The following is a 19,252-nucleotide window of genomic DNA, read 5'->3' as shown; positions in this document are numbered from 1 at the left end:
CATATTTTGACGCCGTCACGTCCTCCCTCTATCCCTCTCTCTCTCTCTTCCTCAACGTCGTTAACGTTTCTGTCATCCGGTCCTTTTTGGTTCTGGGCCTTTCTTCTGATCTGCGTCCTATTATTGCTTCTTTTCTCTAAAGCTTTTAATAACTGTAAAAAATAATTTAAAAACATGTATGATTTGGGAAAGGTGATTTGAAGGGGTTTAGAAGTTATGAAATGAGTGTATTGTTTCCTGGATTAGAGTATGTTCCTCTTACGGTAACATGTCTCTCTCATTGGCCCACTTCCACTCTGCCCTGCCACGTGACTCTCTTTTCTTTTTTCTTTTTTTTTTCTTTCCATTTTTCACTTCTGTTAAATAATATACCCTCCTATTGAACTCCCTTTTAGATGGTTTTTTTTTTTATTTTCTTCATTCTAATTTTTGGTAGAAAAAAATTTATAAATTATTCCAAACAATCAAATTATTTTAATTTGATAAATATATTAAAATTTTTTAAATCGTTAAATAAATTAAATAAATAATTATTTTTATATTACATTCAATTAAAATTTTATATTTTATTTTAAATTAAATAACTTTTTATAATTAATTATTATTATTCAAAATATCATTAAGTTGATTGTGATTATGCATGATATAAATGATCCATCATTATTCTTTACAAACAATACTAGTGCATCTCGTGATGACACATTAAGACATAAAAAACCTTTATCTAATAAATATTCTAACTGATTATTGAGTTCTTTAAATTTTGTCAGTACTATCCGATATGGTGAAATGGATATCGGTCGAGTATTTTCATTAAATCTATATAAAACTCAACCTCTCTATCTGACAGTAAATCAAGTAATTCTTTTAAAAGTATTATCGTAGCATATTAACGTATATCATGTTTTATTTTTTATTTTTCAAGTCAACGTCATACATGAACTTATTTGATTTAAAAGAAATTTATTGAGACTTATTGAATTTAATAAAAAAATTGAAATTTGTTTAAAAATTTTTAAAACAATTTATATCTTTTATTTAAAAAAAAATCACAAGGAAAAGTTCCAAACGGTGTTAAACATGCTTAGGTGAAATTGTTATAAGCTTGTTGAAACTCATAAACAAACAAAGAAGTTAGCGGAAGTGAATTATCCAAAATTAGGGAAGGGAATTTGAGGTTTGAGGACGAATTGATGTCTGTGGACCCAACGAGAAATGCTTCATCAAATTTAAACATTTTTATTATTATTTTTTTCCTCGAAGTTGTTCCCACCTCATCAGTGACTTTGATCACTTCCTATCACCGTATCCTTACTTGATTTAGTAGCCGCAGTCCCCCATTTTTCATCCATTTTGTTCAGTTATATTTTCAAAAGGGCCACACATCATTTTTGGGGTCTGCTTCTTACATGAAATAAGTAATTTCCCACTCTTGTCTATGTTTATAGCTTTCCATTTTCATGTCAACCTTGTTATAAAATTTAGTTGGAAATTTGAAAAATTGGCAACCATGCAAATGATTTGTGCTCAAAATATTAAAATGAACAATTAAATTTTAAAATATTTATAAATTTAAATATTGTAATATTATGGAATTACTTCCCCTGCAATTATATTACATTACAACCCCCACCATAATTTGATTCTTTTAAAAATTTGAATTTTAACGTTCACAGGGAGTTTCGGATTTGTTATTACTTTCAACTGCCACGTCGACAAGAAAGAGCGAAGGGCCACCACGTGTAACAAATGGGAAGCATGGCAACGTGGTTACATGCCAAGTGGGAAAAAAAAATGAAAACACACAAAAGAATAATCAAGGGTACGGTCGAGTAAATGTAGAGGGGCCAAAGGTGGACCCACCAATCACATGTAAAGCGTTTTTGCATGGAAGTCCTTTCAACTAAACATGTTCCCAATCACGTGCCCATTTAATGTGAGTGTATTTTAAGGTTTTTATTTTTTTATTTATTTTTGGGGGGGGGTATGGCCATCAACTATGGGCCACGCCATGGCCATGTTTCTTCTCCCCATGAGTTTACCCCAACCCACTCTAATCTCAACTCAGTTTTATGAATATGAAAGAATTCTTAAAGAATTTACATTCGCAATTCAGCACTGGGGCAGTGAAATTTCTATTCTGATGAAAACCCCACAGTTTCTGTCTTACCACTGGTATTTGTTTATTGCTACAAAATGTAAATGAAGGTTTCGTAGAGAAATGACACTCCGTGAAAGGAATCTGATTTTCACATGCTTGAAATTTATTTTTATTTATTTTTTATTCTTTAGGACGTTCAGCCACCGAAGCGTTCTTCCTCCTCCAGAGAAGATCTTTGATTCTTCTTCCTAAATTTAATACTGCTATATAATTCAATTTCATCCTAATGGGAATTGGGAAAGACAAACAAACCTCCTTGGAATGTGGTCCGTGAAGGACATTGTTTCAGACTTTATAAGACTAAGCAAGCAAGATTCTCTCTCTTGTCTCACTCACTTTCTCAGGTTCAGCTGATTTCTGAAGCATGATGTATTGATGTGGTAATGCATTGGGGGATTAATTGCCATTAATGCTTTAAATATCAGCTATGACTTTCTTCTTCTTCTTTTCTTTGGAAGGGGGGGGGGGGGTCGGGGTCTTGATGGGGATGGATGAAATGAGAGAAGGTTTTCATTCAGTGATTTGAACTGTGGGTACTTGGTGGGGGCGCGGCGATGGTGTGGCGCAGGGCCAATAGAAGTTATGGGAGAGGACCTGAAAACCTACCAGAAAATAATGGAGTTTCTGTCGTGAACTTAATTGTGATCCATATCTACATGCATTTGGCAACGTCCTTATACTGAGCAGAGCAGCATCAGTCTCTGAGTCAAAGTATCTGCTTGGCCACAGCTTTGCAATTCCGTAACCAAGCGATTGAGTGGTTTCAATGGACACTTCGCACGTGGCTACACCAACTCCTGTCTTTGCAAGAATCAATGGAGGTACACGCTGTGTTTGGCCTTAAGAAAGCTGATAATAAAGCAGTATCAAACAATGGCGGAAAAAGAATAAAAAAGAGGTTAAGAAAAACGCAAAGCAAATGAGAAATGCATCTCTGTTCTTTCACTTAATCGGACGAAGAAATTACATTTATCGTTACAATACAAGTGCCCGAATTATTAGATTTTGATGGTACTAGACGGATTACACGTTGTGCCAACCAAGTAGCCTTGCAGTTTGATAATGGCTTTGGTTGTCCACAAAACGATTTCAACATGCTTTATTATAACATAATAAACCACAAGAGCTAAACCAAATGAACCGAGAGAGAGAAATTGATGTGCTCGCAATTTTCATTCTTGCTCATTTTTGAGTAAAAGAAATACCATCTCGGGATATTTATTCAATGGATTGGACTGGACTACTTTCGTTAACTCGGACCAGCAGGCATTTGTGATTTTTTCGCAACATTTTTTTTCCTGCTCTTCTCAAGCCCATGGAGACGTAAAAGCAAGGAATTGGTTACAACAAATATTGAGCTCAAGGCCATTAGCCCACCTGTCAAGCCCAATACAAAAGAGTGAAGCAACTTAGTCATAGTCCTAGATGTGAAAGAGAATATATTCTGGGGACCATACGTATATAAATGAGTGTTACTTCTCCACTTTTCCAGTTTACTTACCAGAAAGTGATGGCGTCATGGCAAAATCATATTGGGGAAGTAATACACCAGCAGCAATGGGGATGGCAACAGCATTATATGCTACTGCCCATGATAAATTTTGGTACACTTTTGCCATTGTTGCCTGTGCAAGATCCAGTGCATCTACTACCTGCCAGGGAAGTCTTCAGTGAGAATGAAAGTATCTGCCTGGTATTCTATGGAGCAGCCAAAATATAATCTTTGTAAACATCTTTTAAAAATTGACTAGCTATAAAGTTTATAGTATCCACAAGCTCATGTAACATGTTGTACGTGGTGCAACATGAACACTGAAATTAAGAACTTGAACAATAGCAAACCTGTGAGAGTCTGTTTCCAAGAAGTATAATAGATGCCGCATCAGAGGCTGCAGTATCTTGTGCTTCAGTCTGTATAGATATCCCAACATCAGCAAGAGCCAAAGATGGTGCATCGTTAATGCCATCCCCTACCTTTAGAGAGAAACAAGACAGACATATTAGCTGGACATATTTGTAACAAAGCCACAGTCTAGGACTAGCATGCGTTACTTTTATCAGGGTCATCCTAAATCTTCCTCCTCAGCTCACAATCAATGTGATCCTGGGAAAACTAATCATTGAAGGCAAGTCTAATATAGGTACTTCTTCATCTAAGTCAGTGGAGCAGCAATACTGCCCACTTTTAGTAAAATATGAAGAAGTCCAATTATTGACTGAAGAGCCAGGTGAGACTTAAGAATGCTTTAGATTATACCATTGCAATGCGATGTCCTGCAGTCTGAAGAGTAGATATAACCCTTGATTTCTGCTGCGGAGTCAGGGATGCATTAACAAATTCACTTCCTATTCCAACTGTCTGCGCAATAGTTGCAACTGCCTCTTCCCTGTCTCCTGAAATGAGGATTGTTTTGATACCCTTCTTCTGAAGTCTTTTACAAACAAGACAACAAAACAACCACAAATGACAAAAGGTCAGAAAATAAGATTCATACGTAGAACATTTTTTATCATCAGTCTTATGCATGTTCAGCATATTTTCGATAGAACAAAAGGGAAAGGAAATGAAAGTTTTAATTGTTGCTATTCTAGTTGAAACATAAAGAAGAGTTAATAGAGCTTCATGACCAACCATGGATGGAGAACAATCAATTGGGCATTGGCTACTAATTAGGACTTGTAGCTAATGTCCATGCCAAGCCAGGGAATGGAGAGAACTCTCCAACATGGTAAAAAGAATATGAAAATATTACCTTCTCACAGTAGACTCAGCATCATACCGCAAACTGTCAGATATTCCTATGGCACCAATAACACCTTCTCCCTCACGTCCAACATAGACAGCTGTTTTTGAATTGTTTGATGGTGATGATGAGTGATGCATTGTCGCATGTTCCAAATTCATCAAATCAGAGGGCTTTGCTTTTATCTGGAATCGTTCGTTAACCCATTTTAAATTACCAACAGCAACCAAATGCCCATTTACTTCAGCTAAGGTTCCAAAACCTGGTTCAACTAGCTGCCCTCTTGTTTCTGGGAATGCCAAATTCAACGATTCTGCCTTCTTTACAATAGCCTTAGCAATTGGATGTGTTGCTGTTCTCTCTACTGCTGCAGCAATTTGAAGAATTTCTGATTCATCATAAGCAAAGGAAGCCACTGAGGAGACAGTGGGTTTTCCTTCAGTGAGAGTCCCTGTCTGCACGTTGGAAAAGAGGGTGAGGTTAGAGTGAAAGTTATAAAATAGCAGAGAGAGAGTATTATCTTCGAGTGTAGAAGTACTTTATCAAAAGCAACATGGTCTACACTGGCCAAGCGTTCCAGAACATCCCCTCCTCTTATAAGCAGTCCTTGTCTTGCTCCTGATGATTGTCATTGCAGCAACATAAAATTCAGTATAACAGGCAGTTTAATTGTTGATTATAAAATGTAAATAATCAATAATAAACTTGAGTGCCCAATATCCTATTCTTCAAATATAAGACTATCCAATGTGCATACACCTCATACCAGTGAACTTATAGTGGTCTCAATGTCATAATGGGCAAATGTTCTAAAATAAACAATATTTCAAGAGCGCAGATTTGGGAATTCCTCAAAATCAAAGTTTTCCAAATGAATTCTTCCCGATGTTCTCAATATTTATTAGAGTATGAGCCAACCAAAACTCTCCACATATTTACTTACCTATAGTTAGTTAGGACTTGCTCATACTATCTTCTAAATGGTAAATATAAGAATATTACACATTCACTATATCAGTACTAAACAGAAGAAGCATCAAAATCAAGATTTATTAACAAGCTAGATAAATTACCAAGAGAGGTGCCAACAAGGATTGCTGTTGGTGTGGCGAGACCCAGCGCACATGGACAGGAAACTACCTGAAAAAAGATAACTAGCATTACAAAATGACAGTGCAAATATATATATTTGCTCGATTATTTAGAGAAAGTGCAAATAAAATACATCACTTTAAGCCCCAATTCTCGAAGAAAATGAGGGCAACTATGTAAGCAATAATCTGCAGGTGCCAACAAGTTTACAGAGCATTCTTGTAAACTTTTTTTTTTATTTGAATATTTAATCATATTGCATCTTTTTCTGCATTTTGGCCGTTGCCATTCTTACCAGAAAATCTCCCTAAAATGTGTTTTGCAACTTTTAACAGGAAAATGCAGAAAGGCATAGCTTTTTAACTTGTTTCCTTCTTTTGAAAAGGAAAAAAGAAGTTTCTTTTGCGATATTGAGATAACTCTTATGATGGACAACTTTCTTGGCAACCAAATAGACAAAAATGAAAACTATGCAAACAATCTGGCAATTAATATTTAGGCAATAAGCTGGTGAAGAAATGCAGGTAAACAAAAGATTACTCACTAATACATCCACAGCAAGTTTCAAACTCAAAAGTAAAGGATCTCCATCAGGCCCAGCAATGTCATTGAGCAAAACATCTGGAAATATGTGTGACCCAGCATAATACCTGGATATCAAAGCAACAAGGAGACAAGAAGTAAGAATTAAGCTAGTAGAGAATCAGTGGATGCTAGGAGAGAGTCGATAACATATCTATAAGCAACTAAAACAAAAGCCCACAGGGACCTCTACTAGCATGGGAAGTTAAGGCAATGTGTAAACTAAATGCACAACTTCTGAAATGAAAGAAAGTTAAAATTGTGCAGCCCTTGCTTAAATTGATGCCCAAATTGTCACAGGCATATACAAAAGTAGAAGTATGCGGGGATCTTAGATGGAACAATGGGGAGAGAACAACTAGAGGTGAAGTGCAGCTAAAATTGCCATCATCTTCTCAAAGTAAGATTTCAACTATTTGAACTTTGCAAAGTGAATAACAATTACCCATTCAGTTTAATGAAAGCATCTAAGAGTTACATACATATCTTGAATAAATAAATTAAAATGTTGCTTTTTCCATCAATTTTAAGCACCTCAACTTTCATCAGTCTATCCAAAGTTAATAAATCTGAAGAACAAACCCCATACCAAAAAGCAAAGGTTGCTGCCGACAGAGTCATTATGCTGTATACAAATGGCCCAGCTATCGCATCTGCAAGCCTCTGCACTGGTGCTTCTTGTCCTTGAGCATCCTCAACCTGAAAAAATATTGGAAGCTTACTCAGGCCAAAAGGAAGCAATGATTTGTCATTAGTAATTAGATAAACATAGGACAATTATACCCAGTGCAGAAAGAGACAAAGTATAGTGACTCATCAAACATCAGATGTCAAAACATGACTGTATAATTAATCCAATAAAAAGGTTCACTAAGGCACTAACCATTCGTACAATCTTAGAAATAGTTGAGTTGGAGCCTGTGGAAGTTGCTTCAATCCTTAAAGGACCATCCTGAAATATATAAACATCCATAAAAATGAATGATGAATGCATGGGTAAGTGAATTTAAAGGAAAATTCTTCAAAAATAATTCAGCAAGAATCCAAATTTAGTCCCAACTTTCAATCTTTGTCTACCTCTCCCACTCAGGTCTAATTCTCTCAAGCAGTCCAGCTAATATGCACTTTAATATAAAAGGTTATACCTATATCCCTGAAATAAGCAACGGTCAAGCATTTCTCTCCCCTAAAGTAAAAGCCGATGGCATAAGTCACAGCATTTCAAAGCTCTATTCCTCAAAGTAATAATCTTACCCAGTTTATTGTTCCAGCAGAGACCATGAGACCTTTCTCCTTGAATACTGGAAGTGATTCCCCAGTGAGCATGGATTCATCAACCACACTTCTTCCTGCAAGGACTTTCCCCTGTGTAGGGAATTTTAATTATAGCAGATGTCAATTTGTGTGTAGTAAATTCAATCATACAGTTATTATAAAAGGTTCATCTTAGTTTCATATCATTAGCAAGATGTGTTGGCTTTAAATGAAAGCACAAATGTATATGTATGTATATGTACCAAGTTTACGAAATTCAGTGTATGATCCACTCAAACCTGATGTTATAACATATTCATGACTTACATCCGTAGGAATAGTTTCTCCAGGCAAAACTAACACAGAGTCTCCAACTCGAATATCATCTGATGGAACCTCAATGCAAATAGCATCAGAGCAAAGTACAGAATCAGCAGATGAATCATCACTTGAAGTAATCACTAGTCTTGACCGAGTGGAAATCAATGACTGCAAAAACAATGAACTCACATGTGAAACCACACAAAGGGCAAGAAGTTCAAAATTCAGGGTGAATATGTTAGAAGCATGTTGTGCAAGTAAAATCTATGAATCCATAGAGCCGAAAAGCAGAGTCATTGGCCCTTGGCCATCAAACACAAAAACAAGTGTAATAGCACCAAAAGCAAGTATCAATTCTAACTCACTAAAAGTTCATTCATGTCACTAGATGCTTGAATCCTTGCTTTTTCCTCCAGAGAACGTCCCAGGAGCACAAAACCAAGAAGCATAACCTGCATACTAAAAAATCAGAGAACTTCATGAGAAACTGTTATCAACCAAAACTATCAGACATTCATCTAAGTTGTTTCAGCATATATAGAAATAGCGATCACTAGATGTAACAAAAGGGGTCATATCACAATGCATTTGGTAGCTGTAACTCAACAATGATAAAAGGGTCCTTGGCTTAGCTTAAAAGTTAAGGAGTAGAGCATAATGTCAAAAGGAGCAAAAAGAATATTGATAACAAATATTGCAAAGAAGTAAAAGTAAGGGAAATCACCGGTTCATCAAAGAAGGATGCGTCCCATGCAAGCCCAGGGTTAAGAAGCGACACCTACAAGGAAATACGCAAATATAAGAACAACTGAAATTAGCAAATTGACTCCACAAGGCTACACCAAGAAAACTGAATATCAGCTTTCAAACCACAAGGAAAGAAAGAAGAAAAATCTCACTGCACTAATGATAAATGCTGCAATTGATCCAAATCCCACGAGAGAATTCATATTGGGTGATCCTTTCTTGAACGCCATTAGTCCATCAACTAGCAGGTCTGCAACAGACGTTTCAAGCAATTTGACTGAAGTCAACCTTTACTCACTGGGGCATTAGGACACTTTAAAAGAGTTTTGCTAGCAAGTGCCTTAAGATAAATATCTTAAAATGCATTTAAAATTGTTGTCTGTAATATAAAGCAACTTCTTAAATACCACCTAAATGTTAATATATGTGCAAATAAGGGGAAAAAAAACCAACCTCTTCCTGGCCCCAGCAAAGCCGCTAAAGCCAATCCACCTTTAAAATAAGAATTATGAAGGACCTCCAAAAATGGTCCTGCATCAAACATAGCAATTAAATTAAATCAAAGTACTAATTCAATGAGTCATTATCACAGATCTTAATTTGAATAAGTATTTGTCCTTAATTAAAGTATATTACCATGGGCGATATGAATCCCAAGCGAGTGCAAAATATGTGAAGCGTGAGATCCACAACAAAGCGCCACCAAAGTCCAGGCAAAAGCCACTCGATTCCTACTCTTCACCAGCAATTCCTCTTTCTTCTTCAACATTTCCTTCCATTTCCTCACATTCTCTCCGATTCCAAGCCCCGAAACCCTCCTCTTCGCCATGAACCCGCACTCGCTCACGCGTTGAGCTATACTCTCCGCAACACTGTCCACGGTCTCGCTCTCTATCACCTCTTGGTTCAACTTGATCGCCGCTGTTTCTGTCAATAAGTTGACCACGACTGATTCCACTCGCTCGTCGGAGGAGATAACGGATTTAACTCGGGATACGCATCCGCCGCACATCATCCCATTGACATCGAGGAGAACCGAAGAGTCTTTAGGCTTTTGTTTCGGCGTTTGGAGAGACGATTCTTGCGACTGTGATCTAGTTTCCAGTGAGTTGAACAAGATGAAACCAGGAGTTGAGCGAGGCCGGGAATAGAAACGACTGCGACGGCGCCGTTGGAGCAAGTCAAAGCGGTCAATCTTAGCTTTCCCGCCATAACTGAAGGAGAGCTTTGGCTGAGTAGATAAAGAGAGTCTTAACAGATCAGCCGCCATTGCCATTGTGTTTTCGCAGAAGGATAGAAAAAAGAAAAAAGAAATACAGAGAAGAGAGTTTAAGAAGACGATCGTTGATGAAGGCAGAGGAGGTAGTTGAATTATTTAAAATATGATCCAATCACCCTTCGCCACGTAAGCTTGCTATTATATCCCCACGTTTTTTTGTTGCTATCGTTAAATTGAAGACACACCTACTTTGTGGTCAAAAACAGCAGGAGCGCCAGCCTGGCAAGTCAGTAATTAATTAAAAAATCGTCAATTTATTTGCTATCCAAAACGCTGCGTTTTATTGCAGTGCAAAAGAACCACAGCGAAGTAGCAAATAAGATCGTGCCACGCTGTATACATAAAAACCTCACTTTTAAAATCCTAATCCACTGAAAACGAAAAATGTTATCTTCTTCCTCTTCTTCTTCTTCTTCAAGCAAAGAAATGGCCGTTACTGAGCCTGCCCAAGAGAGCCTAAAATCAAAATCCCCAACTTCAGTTCCCAAATCTTTATTACTTTCTTCAGCATTTATTCAAACGCCATTCGCGCCTCCATATTTGAGGCCATCGAAGCCCAATCTCGCTCCCGTTGTTCCTCAAAATATAATTCGTGATCTTCACGATTCAGTTGTTTCAACCGCCGATAAGTTCTTCAATTTCCTTAAACAAAATCCAGCTTTCAAAAATCTACTCTCCTTATCCTCCGACTTCCAAAGCTTCTGCAATGAGGTAACTTATTTCATTAGCTATCTCTCTTTCATTCCCATTCAAGGTGTTTGTTTTGGTACTAATTCCAATTTTTACCATAGGTAACTACTTACAGAATCAATTCCAGGAAGGTTAATAATTATTCTCCGCTGTCAAATCACAATTTTGCAGCGGTTTTACCTGGTGATTCAGTGGCAGGGATCGTCGTGGCCAATGGAATCCTTAATTTCTTAAACATTTACAACACGCTGTTAATTGTAAGGCTGGTTTTGACTTGGTTCCCTAACTCTCCTCCAGCCATTGTTAGCCCCCTCAGGTAATGATACCAATTCCATGGAATTTCAATAAACTAAAATACTTTAATTTCTTTTAATATAAACTACTATTTTTCTTTGGTTCAGCACTATATGTGATCCGTACCTCAACATATTCCGCGGGATAATTCCACCGCTGGGAGGAACATTGGATCTCTCTCCAATACTTGCATTTCTGGTTCTAAACGCATTTAGTAGCACCGCCGCCGCACTTCCGGCGGAGCTTCCCGTGGCTGGACAACCTCCGAAAAGCGCTTCATCTCCTTCTTTGTTCACTGATTTAACCTCATCGCAGAAGAAGTGGATGAGACGGCTCAATGGCAACCGGTCCAAGAGCTCCAATGGCACCAGTTAAACATCGTTTTGTTTTAATAGTCATTTTTCTGTTTACTTTGTACCGGTTGATCACTGGAAATTCTTGTGCTATAAAAGTATCCAATTTTAACCGCTAAAATAATTCTTTTAGGGGATGATAAGCAAAAAACAAATTCTAATTTCAAATGTAAGAACTCTAGCAAAAGCTTTACTGTCTGCTACTATCTGTTTCCCTTGACCGGTTTATTTATGGTTGATCTCAAATGGCATCATGTTCCCTTTGTTTAATCAAACTTTAGGAATAATCGGATCGGCATCAAATGTGATGATAAAAGAGGAACTTTGCAGATTAATTCCGCTCCAAGAATCTGATTCCAAAACAATTTAATATGGCTGCCTTACCTCTTGCAAAATTTCCACGTATCTTGAAAACTTCTGGAAGGATTCCCAAGGGATAAGGGTTTATAGAGATTGCTCTTTACACTTGAACCCTTTGGGCCTTTCCCATGGCCGTTGGATTGGAATGTTTCTTGACCAGAAACTATATTCCAAATGGATGGATCCGGAGGTTAAATGAAAAATAGGGAGATAATATGAAGAAACAATTTGCTCAATAACAAAAAAAGGGGCTGTTTCTCCTGAAATTTGTGTTATGAATGGAGCCGATAGCTATGTGCAGGTCAAGCAGGTCTTGTTCATATGAGAAATGGGTGGCGATCGTCTTGACCATTTTAGCCGTGGTTTCACCTCTTTATGTTAACCAGAAGTCGGTTAGTGAAGCGGAGTTTGAAGAGCAATCCATGGACTTGGCTTCATGGTTGCGCCTGCTGCTTGTGCTACTGATCTTGGCTTTTGCTTTCTTACTTTACTTGAACCAGAGATTTACCAGGTCTGATCGTCATTGGATCAGGTCAAGCAGCTCTTCTTCATATGAGAGACTGGTGGCAATAGGTTTGGTCGTCTTAGGTGTGGTTTCACCTCTTTACACCAACAGGGCAACAGTGAGTGAGCTAGAACCTGATGAGCAGCCCATCAACTTTGCTTCTTGGCTGCCTCTGCTGCTATTGATATTAATCCTGGCCATTGCTTTGTCGCTTTACTGTGACAGAAGCTTTACGAGGTTTGATCCTAACTGGATTCACAGAGTTGGTGGTTCTTCTGCTGGAATCTTACTAATTCTTCTGGTTCTGGCATTTGTTTTGAAGTGTAAGGCTTCTGGTCTGAACTGAGAAGCTTGGTTGAAGTTGAACCTTATGGAACAGAAAGAGCTTTATACACAGACATAAGTAATGAAACGTCTGTTTTTGCCTTGTCGTGGAGATGAAGATCCTCTGTTTCCTAGTTTCCAATATCAAACTATCTCCTTGTAAGAAGCAAGAATATACGGTTAATTGTCAAACTGGTGTTTTCCCTGTAGTGTATTCTTCTCTTCCTAAACATCCGTAATCCTTGTTAGATTTAAATTCTAGCTGCTGGGTTTGCTAAGAGAAAAACAGGGCACTGCACCATAAACGCAACCTCTATGGCTGATAAACATTGAATCGATGTATGACCAAAAGAAAAAATGCGTAGAAACCATGTTTTAACCATGCTGAACCGATGCCAGAGGCCTTATGGAAGAATACCAACATTTAATTTCAGCAGAATTCCAAGTCGGTTTTCTTTTCTAAATAGGAACACAACACCTGACACTGTCTTGTTTAACCTCTTGCCACAATTTACTCTCAAGGTGTGAATGTAGGTCGACAATGTTTCCTAGTCACAATATGTAAGATGCAGACTCTAGATACTTTCATCGAGCAGGGCAAACCATACCAAGTAGGCCTACCATCTCACCTTGGATTTGTGAGTTTAAAACATTTTCAAACCTCAATCATATGTTCCGTAACTGAGATAACAAACTTAACCCTGATCTGATAAAGATGAAAAACAGAAGACAAGCATATAGAATCAACTGAAACACTCAATAAGGGAGAAGAATTCTATCTCTTTAATATGACCATAAAAACTATCCAAAATATTCCATCGACCATATACAATTTTTGGTTGATTGCGAATTTGCTAGGACACCAAAAAAAGAGTGAGGTATATCTCTAAAGAGATTAGCCGGTTTGGTGTCTGGTAACAATTTCGTAGGTATGTTTTCAAAACTGAAGGCTTTGAATGGACAAGTAAAAGAGGGTACTTTTAGTTGTCAGTGTTGCTTTTGTATAAGTCAATGAATGAAGCTGGGCCTTGCAAACTGGGTAACCAAGTTATTCAAGCTCTACCATTCATCATAAACTACTGATAGGTGAATAGCGCAATGGAGCTTCTTGGGGTTCAAGCATATTGAGATGTTTTAATACTGTTGTCATTTTCAGTCCAATGATCTGCACCTGGGCATTTGAATGCCCACCTAAAAACACTTCTGTAATCTGCATCAAACACAAAAAGGTCCCAGATCAGAAACACAACAGCTGGCATCAACTGCAAGATGCTTTTCTATGTATTTAAATTTGCATTTACTCTTTGTTGCAGTTTAGGTCAGTGAAACATGAGGAGAAATAAGCATTTCTATTTTGAAAATTGCATGTGCATGCATTGACAGGGATAACTATTGGGTTTTATATAAATCATCACCTGAAGCAGCAATTATGCATGGACAGGATGCCTTTTAATTAGAGAGAGAGAGAGAGAGAGAGCTTGGCAAGTGTACCTGTGTACATCCAAAGAGTTTTAACAGCCTCAGTAACAGGCAACTATCAACAATCAGTCCCAGTGCCTCATCTGTTAAATTGCGGCACCATGATAGGTCCAAACTGAACAATTTTCTTGAACATTTGGAAAGTGACAATGCAGTGTTCAGCCCCACCTGTTATAATTGTTCACCGCCTTGAGTTAGTTTACCAATTACTACATGCTTGCAATATTGAATGTAAGAAGCTGAAGTAGCCAACACATGCAACATCAATGTCATAGAATGAAATCATTTGGCTTTCAAGCACAAAAAAGTGAGTCAGACAGCAGATTTGGGAATCATTCAACAATCATTGCCGGATAATTGGTATTTTGGTGCAGACAAAAGCAAAAGGCAAAAGCTTAATGAGGTAAGGCATGTTGATAACTTGATATCTCACCGAAATAATGTTATTCAGGGACAGTTCAGTTAGAGAACCTCCAGAGGCTTCTAAGAAGGCTGCAATAGCTTCATCACTGTCATATATATAGAAATAATTTGTGTCAGTTGCAGGTACTGCTTCCATAAAAGTCAAAAGAATGTATACTACATAAGAGTGTCTACTGTATAATTGACAAACATAGAATAATTAAACATGTGACGGTATCATGATGAGTATATCATTATCTATAGAAGCTAGGAAATGAACAGCAGATAAGCATAGGATGAAAGGAAACCTAAAACCATTGCGGCACAGTTTAAGTTTGGTAATTGATCGACAGCCATTGGCAAGATATCTCATTGATGAATCCGTCAAGTTATGCAAGTAAGAGAGGTCAAGGGCACATAATCTGGAACAATTTTTTCCCACAAATTTGAGAGATATATCAGTCAATTCCCTGCAACTCAAAAACACCTATGTTACCAAAACTGATGCTAGATTAGACAAACAGACATAAAAAGTGTTAAACCTCCTTATGTGTACTTTTAAATCAATTAGAATAATCTCAGAGAACTCACACACAATTAGCCAAAACAAGCTCTTTCATATTTTTGCCACATGCTTCAACCATTCCAACGACAAAATCATCACAAACAGTCTGAATTCCGGCCAATGACAGCACTTCCAGACATTTAAGCTTTTTCAGTGCAGGCAATACAACCATAGCTTGTATATTCTGACATTCATCTAAATATAGCTCTCTTAAGGTAGATTCAAAACAGCTAGCTAGATTGTTGATGCCAGCAGATGTGAGAAGGGAACACTGGCTCAGATTTATTGACTGCAGAGCAGGTGCAGACAGCGCAAGTAGATTTAGCCCTTTGTCTGACAAACGATATGCACCATCCAGAGACAAGGTAACTAGAGCAGGAAGGCTATTTGATGAATGAGCTAAGGTGCCTTGTAACACATAATCAGGCAAACATGATCCGCACAAGTCAAGCTGCAGAACCTGCCTCCAGAGCCCAAAAACATCATAAATAACTGACAGCCAGGTGCCCACGTCTAAATAAGTATATAGTCCATAAACATATTAGAAAAACCAATTCTGAAAGTACCCTAAATGTCCTAGTTTGGTTTCTTAGTCATATATAGTGAGAGCCAAAAGCCAAGTTCTAATCTTTCAATTACAATTGTTTTCCCCTTCTTTTAAAACTTTCACAAATTATAACTGAGGCAAAATTTTCAGAAGAAAATAGCTCACAGAGTCACCAATAAAACTTAAGAGATAGAACCAAATAATCCCTCAAGTCAATTGGTGATATGCTAAGGTTGCATTGTAAAACATGGAGAGAGAAAAGAAAAAATTCTGCCAATTCAATTAAAATGGAAGATAAAACAACATGTGTCAAACGTCACTTACAATCAAGTTCTTAGTATCACAACAGCCAAACATCTTGGTGAATTCGTCTTCAGTTACTCCTGAACAGTCATTCACTCGTATCTCTGTTGGTGATCCCCTAACAAGAAGTTCCAGAAAATGAGCATCCATTTTCCGATTATCACACACCAACTGACTAAGCTTATGCCTCAGCACATCAGGAACATGCTCGAGCGATACCATTGCCTCGGCATTCTTTGCAAGAGCACGCAAACTAAGGTCCAGCAATGATGGAACGTCACGAGCCATAGAAATGGACGACCCTTTATAATTCTTAGGCACCCATTTGAACTCCGCCTCCAATCCACCCCTTGAGTACTTCTTTTTGTCAGTTGAACTCGAATTTCGGGTTTTGATCATCTCTAATGCCATACCAAAAGGACTTTCTGAGTCTTCTGCCTTATCATCATCATCAACAACAACAACAACAACATTCTTTAAAGCTCCATCCTTATTTGTCTTAGAAAAAGATTTCAAAAAATCTCCTTCAGAATCAACTTCATGTGCAAGCCTTTGGGCAAATTTTCTAGCAATCTCGTGGTGTCTTCTTGATTCTTCCCTCTTTCTTGAGACGTAAAATTCCTCCGTTTCATCATTCCTCTTATAATCAATTTCCCCTACAACAAGATCAATAGTATTCAAAGTATTAGTACTTCCCAAAAATTCAACTTCAGTATCTTTTTGCTCCTCTGCTTCGATTGGAGGACCGAAAGATGAAATCGCTTTATCTATTCCTATCTGCGTCAATCCCAAATCAAGATCAAGATTCAGTTTTTCTTCCTCTTCATCAAAACCATCTAATTTTGCTTTTCCTTTTTCTTCAACAGAAAATCTCCTCTTTTTGCTTGGAGAACCAACAATTTCAACATCTGGGTATCTTTCCATTCTCCTCAGATCAACGCCAAAGACAAGACTTTTTGAATTGGTGGAATCATCCGCATGTTTCTCAGGAAATCCTAAATCAAATCCCAAAAAAGTGTTTCCAAAATCCTCTTCCACTGGCTGCAGATTAAGATCGAGATTGAATGTTGCCTCCTGCTGCCTACTAAAAACGGCAGTTTCTTCTTCGTTTTCTTTCTTGCTGTTCTCTTCACTTCCTCCCAAAATACCTTCATTTTCCCCAGAATCAGTTTTCTCGAAAAACCCTACATCACCCATCCCCGGATATCTCGTTCTTCTTCGATTCTCGATATTTAAAAAAAAAAAAAAAACAACCAAAAAAAGCACCCAGTAACGAAAAACCAAGCACTTTACATATCGCCCGCGAAAATTTTAACAGAAATTTTCGGGCTCCGTGCCTTTGCAGTTTAATCTCTGCTAAACATTAAGACCCATTGGTTTTTATAAAGTTTGTTCTTACGAGACCATAAATAGTTATAGACACGTCAAAGAATTGAAACATAAACACCGTTTTCGTGATGAGCAGTACCACGTGGATTCGCTGTTTGGATCGGACGGTGGACGTTGATTACGTGGGCTTTGGTCACATGATCGAGGAGGGAAATGGGTACAAATTGTGTGCAGAAATAGGCTTGGTAGGAGAGTCAAATTTTGTATTTGTTTCTTGAGGTGGGGATGCCCGGTTGCTTCATGGAAAGCCCCCCTCCCCATTGGTTACTCATCTTTTAATGGGCTAAAGTTGGAAGAAAAATGAGACAAAATTTTGTACATGAAAATGAGATATGGGAAAAACCATACAAAAAGAAGATATTAATTAAAGAGTATACAGTGGGGACTTTAGTAAAAATAAATAAATAGGTGTTGAAAAAGAATTAGCTACTCGATAGGCATTACGAGTCACATGGCACTTGCGGCTTCTGTTTAAAGGCCAAAAGTGAAACTTTACTTATTGTACTATTTCTTTTTCTTTTAACAACCCTAATTATTATATCCCAATTTCCACGCCCACCTCTTTTTTTGTTTTAATATGCCTACTACTGTATGAAATTGGAGAAATGTAAAGGGGTAGGCCACCCTTCCTTTTCATTGTCTTTTTTCAAAAATTTCGAAAAATTTTGTAAAGATAATAAAAAATACCAGTCACATGCCGTATTAATTTTGTGATTTTAAATTTATTAATTATTATAAAATTTAATTAACGACGCTCTTTTCAAAAAATAAAATATGCTATCAGTACCATATCAATTCTTTTTTTTAATTTCAATACTTTTTTTGTTGGACTATTAAAAGTAAGGGGATGTGGAATCCTATATATTGACCTTTTTCATGAGAAAAGGAATGACCACTAAATTAAACTTGGCATGCTTTGTCCTTTTTTAGAGATTATATATTGCTTTTGCTATCAATCACAATTAGTTGATGGTACAAAATCCTGCATATAAATATATATATATATATATATATTACAAGATTCAATGAGTCTACTTTAATCTAGAACATCTAATCTTATTATATATATAAGATTTAATGTTTTAGGTGCAGAAGATGAAAGCAAAATTTAAATATCATAATACTGGAAGTTAGCCCAACCTAAGTAGAGATTCAGACTGAATACTTAAACATTAGCCTGCTGTCACTGATGTCTGCAGCTCATCGGCTTTCAATTTGTTTAAAACAAAAGTTCAAAGCCCACCAAGGCCCGAGAAGAGCGCCTAAAGTAATTACTACCTACAATTTCAATATCATTGCATCAAACTTATATAAATAAATATAAGAAGGAATGCGTAATTGGTGGATTGGATGGGTTCAATTTGTTGTAACTAAAGATTAAATAGATTAAATTTTTAAAAAAAATTAATTAAATATTAAATTGATTCAATTGATTTAGTTTAAGATTAAAATAATTGAAACTTTGTCATTTTTATTTTTACAAATTATAATCTTGAAATTTATAAATTTCACCTATAATTACAAAAATACAAATAATCTAAATGACATTTTTCCTTTCATCCGCATAAATTATAACATTTACAAGAGTTAAGACAACCTTTATCCTTTACTATAAGACATCAAATTAACATTTAAAAATTCTGACCTCTAAGTTTTGATATTTAAGATTCAACTTAACAAAAACAATAAAATTAACTTTGATAGCAACTTAATAAGTAGTAAATAAGAATATATATATATATATAATATTAAATTGATTGAAAAAAAATTTAAAATTAAGAATCAATCAAATAAATCGATTGAATCTAATGGACTAAATGGATCAATCAAACCAAACAATTTTACTCAGATTACATTCGAT

The 19,252-nt window shown here is 36.8% G+C and overlaps 4 protein-coding genes across 4 annotated transcripts; 2 read left to right on the top strand and 2 right to left on the bottom strand.

Annotated features, from left to right (window-relative positions):
• Positions 3,069-10,242, bottom strand: LOC18588156 (copper-transporting ATPase PAA2, chloroplastic). The gene is made up of 17 exons (XM_007012366.2): positions 9,538-10,242; positions 9,355-9,432; positions 9,054-9,151; positions 8,879-8,932; positions 8,520-8,606; positions 8,161-8,322; positions 7,834-7,944; positions 7,463-7,531; positions 7,169-7,278; positions 6,542-6,647; positions 5,979-6,045; positions 5,444-5,523; positions 4,915-5,360; positions 4,419-4,593; positions 4,004-4,135; positions 3,663-3,813; positions 3,069-3,538 (listed from the first exon to the last, which is right to left on the bottom strand). Exons 1-17 carry the CDS (start codon positions 10,175-10,177, stop codon positions 3,411-3,413), a joined length of 2,694 nt encoding a protein of 897 aa, XP_007012428.2. The 5' UTR covers positions 10,178-10,242; the 3' UTR covers positions 3,069-3,410.
• LOC18588155 (ylmG homolog protein 2, chloroplastic) lies at positions 10,515-11,745 on the top strand. The gene is made up of 3 exons (XM_007012365.2): positions 10,515-10,891; positions 10,972-11,186; positions 11,272-11,745. Exons 1-3 carry the CDS (start codon positions 10,565-10,567, stop codon positions 11,537-11,539), a joined length of 810 nt encoding a protein of 269 aa, XP_007012427.2. The 5' UTR covers positions 10,515-10,564; the 3' UTR covers positions 11,540-11,745.
• Positions 11,848-12,936, top strand: LOC18588154. Its single transcript, XM_007012364.2, has one exon. The coding sequence runs from the start codon at positions 12,156-12,158 to the stop codon at positions 12,726-12,728; it is 573 nt and encodes a 190-aa protein (XP_007012426.2). The 5' UTR covers positions 11,848-12,155; the 3' UTR covers positions 12,729-12,936.
• LOC18588153 lies at positions 13,455-17,543 on the bottom strand. Its single transcript, XM_018127260.1, has 6 exons — positions 16,024-17,543; positions 15,179-15,612; positions 14,896-15,057; positions 14,619-14,694; positions 14,198-14,353; positions 13,455-13,916 (listed from the first exon to the last, which is right to left on the bottom strand). The coding sequence occupies exons 1-6, from the start codon at positions 17,197-17,199 to the stop codon at positions 13,776-13,778; spliced, it is 2,145 nt and encodes a 714-aa protein (XP_017982749.1). The 5' UTR covers positions 17,200-17,543; the 3' UTR covers positions 13,455-13,775.

This window comes from Theobroma cacao, chromosome 9 (assembly GCF_000208745.1).
Source record: "Theobroma cacao cultivar B97-61/B2 chromosome 9, Criollo_cocoa_genome_V2, whole genome shotgun sequence".
Taxonomy (NCBI): Eukaryota; Viridiplantae; Streptophyta; class Magnoliopsida; order Malvales; family Malvaceae; genus Theobroma; species Theobroma cacao.
This window is presented reverse-complemented; position numbering and strand designations above follow the sequence as displayed.

What these genes read in the sequence shown, in the direction of transcription:
- LOC18588156 (XM_007012366.2), bottom strand. Translation starts at nt 10,177, where the DNA reads ATGGCAATGGCGGCTGATCTGTTAAGACTCTCTTTATCTACTCAGCCA. An exon ending in TGGGATTCATATCGCCCATG is followed by an intron (nt 9,433 to 9,537) that starts GTAATATACTTT and finishes TGTTTGATGCAG; the next exon opens with GACCATTTTTGGAGGTCCTT. An exon ending in CCTTGTTGGCACCTCTCTTG is followed by an intron (nt 5,524 to 5,978) that starts GTAATTTATCTA and finishes GACAATCATCAG; the next exon opens with GAGCAAGACAAGGACTGCTT.
- LOC18588155 (XM_007012365.2), top strand. Translation starts at nt 10,565, where the DNA reads ATGTTATCTTCTTCCTCTTCTTCTTCTTCTTCAAGCAAAGAAATGGCC. An exon ending in TCCAAAGCTTCTGCAATGAG is followed by an intron (nt 10,892 to 10,971) that starts GTAACTTATTTC and finishes TTTTTACCATAG; the next exon opens with GTAACTACTTACAGAATCAA. An exon ending in GCCATTGTTAGCCCCCTCAG is followed by an intron (nt 11,187 to 11,271) that starts GTAATGATACCA and finishes TCTTTGGTTCAG; the next exon opens with CACTATATGTGATCCGTACC.
- LOC18588154 (XM_007012364.2), top strand. Translation starts at nt 12,156, where the DNA reads ATGGAGCCGATAGCTATGTGCAGGTCAAGCAGGTCTTGTTCATATGAG.
- LOC18588153 (XM_018127260.1), bottom strand. Translation starts at nt 17,199, where the DNA reads ATGGGTGATGTAGGGTTTTTCGAGAAAACTGATTCTGGGGAAAATGAA. An exon ending in GTGATACTAAGAACTTGATT is followed by an intron (nt 15,613 to 16,023) that starts GTAAGTGACGTT and finishes CTCTGGAGGCAG; the next exon opens with GTTCTGCAGCTTGACTTGTG. An exon ending in CCCTGAATAACATTATTTCG is followed by an intron (nt 14,354 to 14,618) that starts GTGAGATATCAA and finishes CAATTATAACAG; the next exon opens with GTGGGGCTGAACACTGCATT.